This window comes from Lonchura striata, chromosome 5 (assembly GCF_050655825.1).
Source record: "Lonchura striata isolate lonStrDom1 chromosome 5, ASM5065582v1, whole genome shotgun sequence".
NCBI lineage: Eukaryota > Metazoa > Chordata > Aves > Passeriformes > Estrildidae > Lonchura > Lonchura striata.
Genome location: NC_140707.1, coordinates 6,676,439 through 6,682,438, shown reverse-complemented (window position 1 = coordinate 6,682,438; position 6,000 = coordinate 6,676,439). Strand labels below are relative to the sequence as shown.

Here is a 6,000-nt window from a genome sequence, read left to right as displayed (position 1 = left end):
TGTGCACACAGGAGTGCCTGTGCTGGGGAAATGTGGCAGAAATGCTGCTCCCTGAGGGGTCTGACTGCCTTGGATAGCAGAGCCAGTCAGGCCTGTAGGTAAGGCTAAATCACAAGGTCTAAGCTAAGTGGAACGCTGCTAAGAGTTTTTCTTTTGCTAAGTTCATATGTTTAATATAAGTTATATGTTAAATTAAATATTGTTAAATGTTATTCCTGTTTTAAATTGCATAGTTATAGATTATAAGTTAGGTTAAATACTGTTAAGCTCTGTTCTTTTGCTAAATTGTTAAGTTTAATGTAGAAATCAAGGTAAAGGTACAAGGTAATTCCTATTAGGTTTTAGGTCTGTTAAGGTTTTGGGCCATATTCCTTTTATCCTTGCCCTCATTTTTTTTGTGTCACACACACAGGGGCAGTTCTCAATTAATTTCTGGTTTGATTGCCTGGATTTTGTTTGGTTTTGTTGTTGCTTTGTTTCCTTGCTGTGCCTGAAGTGCCCAGTCAGGAGCAGAGTGAATCTTGCCAAGGAACTTTGTGCTGCTGTCACTTTAATATTAAATCTGGTTTTTGCTGGGGATTTTTTCAGCGCTCTCAAGCCCTCGTTGGTCACAGGGTGAAGGAGCCCTGGCCCAGGCTCTGGCCCTGGGGGACACGGGGACGCTGCCAGGGGGTCCCTGTCCCCCTGTCCCAACCCCCATGGCTCCAGCCCCCATCCCCGTGTCAGGCTCTGGGGTCGATCCTGTGGAACATTCTCTGGGGGAGGCAGCGGCACCAGGGGCGGGGGGACTTGGGGGGACAGGGGACCCCGCTGTGCATGAGCAGCGTTGGACTTCTCTGGGGGAACTGGGAGGGGGCTAGGGCAGAGTGACCTCCCCAGTGACCTCACACAGCCTCTCAGATGTCACATAGCCATCTCTGTGATGTCACACAGCCCAGTCTGTAATGTCATACAGGCCCTGTGATGCTGGGCAGTTCCGGCGCCATCCCAGCAGTGGCCTCTCCCTCCTGCCCCGTTCCTCAGCTGGTGCCGCCCTTGGGGCACTGGGCCTTGTCTTCCTCTTCTCCCTGGGCATCCCCTGCCGCCTGCCCACCCAGGTTGTCCTGGGGAGCTGCTGCCCCTGAGCCAGAGGCTCTGCTCTGCTGCCTTGGGCACCCCGGGGTTCCCAAAGCACCCCACGGCCAGGCTGGACCCAGAATGTCACAATGTCCCCTTGGTTCCATCAGGCCCCGCAGTGTCACAGTGCTCCCTGTGCTCCCTGAGGCCCCACATCACCCAGCCCAGGCCATTGCTGTGGTTCCAGTCCCTCCCAGTATGATCCCAGTGATTCCCAGTCTCTCTCAGTATATCCCACTTGATCCCAGCATGCTCCCAGTCACACCCACTTCCTCCCAGTTGCTTCCAGCATAATTCCAGTTGCCCAGAACCACTTCTAGCCACCCTCAGTGCAGTACCAGTTGCTCCCAGGATATCCCAGTTGCACCGACCATGGTCCAAACTGCCCTCAGAATGTTCCTGGTCACTCCCAGTATGATCCCAGTCCCCCTCAGTGTTGTTCCAGTTCCACCCAGTATGTTCCCAGTTGCCCCTAGTCACCCCTAGTACAGTCCCGCTCACTGCCAGTATGACCTCAGTGGCCCCCATTACAGACACAGTCACTCACAGTTGCCCTCACTTGCCCCCAAAATGGTCCCAGCTGTTCCCAGTGTTGTCCCCTCCAGTATGGTGCCAGACACTTCCAGTATATTCCAATTGCCCCCAGCATGCTCGATCCCAGTCACCCCAGAGTCCCCAGTATGGTTCCAGTTGCCCCCAGGATGACCTCACTCATTCCCAGTATATCCCAGTTACCTCCAGCAGGCCCCCAAGCCCCCTCCCAGCACCAAAAATGGCCCCAAGAGCCACAACAGCCTTTCTCAGTCCAACCAGGAGTCCCTAAAACCCCTCCCAGCCCTCCATGGAGCTGAGTGGGAGAGGTTGGTGGACAGGAACATCCTCAGCAAGGGTCAGCTAGGACACTTCAGCAGCAATTTGGGCATATTGTGGGGAACACTTGGACTGGGCAGACCCAGGCCAGGGACTAGGACAGACAGCCGGAATTCATGGAGAACAGATGAGGTCAGATGGACCCATTCTGCTGGAACAACTACAAGAGCATGGCCATGTCCCTTGGCTTGGATGGTCCCAGAACAACCAAATCCTCCCCTTAACCTCAAATTCACATTCAAATCCCAGTAAAATGATTCAGCTTTAGATCTCTTTACTTGATTTCTTTATTTTTACCCCAATTCTAGCTGTTCTGATGGGATAAACAAGGAGATTATTCAGGTGGGAAAAGATCTCCATGATCATCCATTATTGCTTGATGCCACCAGAAGAAAAAGTGACACAGCAGGTAAGAATTTCTTGGGCTTTAAAGTCAAAGAAACAGCTCTTCCCAATTAATTTTCAATGTTGATCAGAGTCCCAATGGATTTTCCTGGTCTGTGTTCATCCAGGTGTCTATGGGCATCCAGGAGGATTTGAAGACCACTTTCCAGGTGTCTTCTCATCAGGGATCACAAGGAATGTGGGTCACCAGGGCTCTGACCAACATGGGTCTTCTAAAGGGGGATGGAGGTGGAGCAGCACACGAAGCTCTTCCTGAAGTCGGGGCACTCACAGGGCTTCCCTTACCTGTGCCTAAGTTGGTGTCGAGTCAAGTGAAAGCTCCTGGAGAAGCTCTTCCCACACTGAAGACACTCAAAAGGCCTCTACCTGGTGTGGATGTGCCGGTGCCTGACAAGGTGGGAGTTTTGCTTGAAGCCCTTCCTGCAGTCGGGGCAGCGGAAAGGCCTCTCCCCTTTGTGAATCCTCTGGTGCTTGCAGAGATCAGAGCTCCACCTAAACCTCTTCTGACACTCGGGACACTCATAGGGCCTCTCCCCAGTGTGGATGCGTTGGTGGATGATGAGTTCTGAGCTCCAGCCAAAGCCCTTCTCACAATCCCCACACTTGTAGGGCCATTCCCCGGTGTGGATCATCTGGTGGCGGATCAGGTGGGATTTCCGCCTGAAGCTCTTCCCACACTCCGAGCACTTGTACGGCTTCTCCCCATCATGAAGCTGCTCATGGACCACCAGCTCTGAGCTCTGGCTGAAGCTCTGCCCACCTTCCTGACACTGGGTGTGTCTTTCCTCCTCAGATGACCCTGGGCTGGTTTTGCAGCCCCTCCTCCTGTGGGATGTCTGGGGCTTTTCCTCCCCGTTGGGTTCCTGTGATGTGGAGCCAGTCAAAATGGCCTCTTCCATGAGGTTCTGCTGCAGGGATTTGTCCTTCCTGGTCTCCATCTGCAGCTCCTGCTCTGGGGGAGGAAGGACAAGGAGAGGATGGGATTTGCCAGAGGGAAGGGCAGGGAGATCCCCCGAGTGCGTCCCTTGCAGGAGGGCACCAGTAGAGGGGCTGTCCTGCAGCTGGGGGCCAGGCTGGGCTGGGAGATGGAACAGGAGAGAGGGGGAAAGGGGCACTGACTTCCTCCTCACCTGCCTGGGCATCCCAGGGCATCTTCCTCTTCCTCGCAGCCTCCTCCTCCATCTGGAAGATATTTGGAGATGGGAAATCCTGTTTTGAAAGGAAAACAAGGGATGAGCACAGTGAGTTTTGTACTGGTTTGAAGGTAAACCAGTGGGAGAGTCTAAGCCAGAATGACAATTTAATAGGAAAATTAAGATCAAAGCTATGATACAGAAAGACTGGTTTAAACTCACAGAGTCAGAATATAGCTTGACACCCTGATAATCAGGATGGTGGTAGCAGGATGATGAAATGGTGGCTGCAGTCCGGCTGGAGTGATGAACGTGATTCTGTTAAAGCAGTGATCCCGTAGAAGGGTCTGGTCTTCCTCTGAAGGTCCAGTGGTGCTTATGGAGCTCTTCTCCTCTGGGAATGCAGCAGAAAAAGTGGTTGTGGTGTTGCAAGGGTGAGATTATATCCAGGCAGGAATGCTTGGTTCCTCCCCCTGGGCGGAGCATCCCACAATGGGATGATGTAATTTTATCAGTGCTGCAGTGACACTCAATGGCCCATTAACAGAAGATGGCCCCTGCAGGGCGTTATCAGGGCTGAGCCATGGAAGAGATAAAGAACACTGCCCCACCTGTTGATAACAGTTTATGGAGATGGGGACTGAAAACACTTTTGGTTACATCTGACATTGTAACCGGAAACAGTGAGGCAATCCTGCTCGGGGTGGGGGGTGAACACCACCCCCCTTACCCAAACTGGCTCCGGTGTAAAACCCCCACCCTGGGAAGGCCACACACACAGGGGACAATGCCACACTTGCCCTGCTCCAGGGGAGATCTCTGTCCCTGTCACTCCCTTGCTCTCTCCCCTTTTCTCTTTCTTTCCATCTCTCTCTCTACCTCACATTTACTGGTCAATAAAATCCACTTTGGATTTGGTCTCCTTAGCAGCTTAATTGTGGCAGAGGCATCTCTCCAACAATTTTGTTAACCAGATTGTGACATTATTTTGGCACAGTGAGTTCAGGGCACTGTTGTCTGACCCCAAGTGTGTTTGACAACAGCATGGTTCCCTCCTCTGAGGGGGTTTTGCCTCTTTCTGGAGGATCTCTTGGAAACTTGGATGCACCTTTCTCTGAGCAACTTATGGAAGAACTTATGAAGACAATGGCTCTTGTGGGTGGCCAGTGTAAAGATAATATTTCCTTGTCTTTTCCTGCAAAGTTTGTTAAAATCACTGAAAGAAAGGTAACAAATGATACCAGCAAGACTGATAAGTCCTACAAGAAGCCGAGCTCTAACTAAATTCCTGAATAACTCCCAAATTCACAGGTTTGGAGGTTTTGTCCAAATATGAGAATCAATATCTCCTTCGTCCCTGTCACCTTTGTCATAGCTACACAGCACAGTCCCTTCCTTTTAATAATCTGTATTGGGCCAAATTTTCACTTTTCTTTTATTGGAACCTGCTAGCAGCTGAGCTGGAGCTGCATGGGAACTGATGAAACTTGGAATTGCCACAGAATCGCTTCTATTCTTGGTTTATTCATGTTTGGGATTTGTTTGCATTTCCATCACAAGTGACTTGTGAGAAAATCAAATATTCATCAAAGTACTTTATGCAGCGTTATGTTTGATTTCTGCAAGTTTATTTTGTCTGGTTCCCAGGGGATATTCAAGGGGTCTCTGTCCCCTCACCCTGGGGGATGCTCAGGGGGTCTTCATCCCTCTGACCTCAGAGAAAGTTTGTGCAGGGCTGGGGACCAGTGGCTCTGTGTCCCTCTCACCGCTGAGGGTGCTCGGGGCTGGGGGGGCTCTCCGACCTTCTCATCCTTGGGGAGGCCGGGGGGTCTCTGTCCCTCTCAGCCCTGGTGTGACCCCACCCAAACATCATCAGGGTCAGAAGGACAGAGCCCCCCACAAACCCCCAGAAGGGCTGAACCTGGGATTTGGTTTGGGGCTGAGGATTTAGGAAAGGGCTGGAATTGGGTCTGGGGTTGGAGTTGGGGCTGAGATTTGGATTAGAGCTGAGATTCGGGTTAAGGCAAAATGTGGGATTTGCTTTAGGGCTGAGGCTGGGATTGGGTCTGGGCCTAGATAAGTTTGGCACTGGGCTGAGATTAAATACGGAACTCTGAGTGTGTCTAACCATGGAGTGAGATTGAGACCAGGATCAGGGTCAGGGTTGGGACTGAGCACACACAGGGGGATGTCACTGCAGGATGTCCCTGGCATTGTCCCAGCCCTCCTCAGGCACATCCAAACATGGGGGCAGTTGGGTGCTCCAAGATCCAGGTGCTCCCATGCAGCCCCCCAATACCAGGTGAGCATTCCCTGAGGGCTGCCCTGAATGTGACCCTTGGGGCTCTGGGATCAGCCCTCACATCCCTGTGGGAGCAGCTGCAAACATGATGAGAGATTTTTCCCCTCCTCTTTCTTGTGGAAGGGTGAAGCCCAGCTGTCCTTTTCTCCTGCTGCCTCCTTCTCTCCTCAGCTG

At 52.0% G+C, this 6,000-nt stretch overlaps 1 protein-coding gene across 1 annotated transcript in view; it reads right to left on the bottom strand.

Moving 5' to 3' along the window:
* Positions 1-691: 691 nt before the first annotated feature.
* The window catches only part of LOC146767190 (uncharacterized), a 162,658-nt gene continuing 157,349 nt past the window's right edge, over positions 692-6,000 (bottom strand). Inside the window, exon 3 of the mRNA XM_085581159.1 lies at positions 692-3,151. Coding sequence (XP_085437285.1) covers positions 2,754-3,151 — 398 coding nt within the window. The 3' untranslated portion in view covers positions 692-2,753. The remainder of the gene's footprint in view (positions 3,152-6,000) is intronic.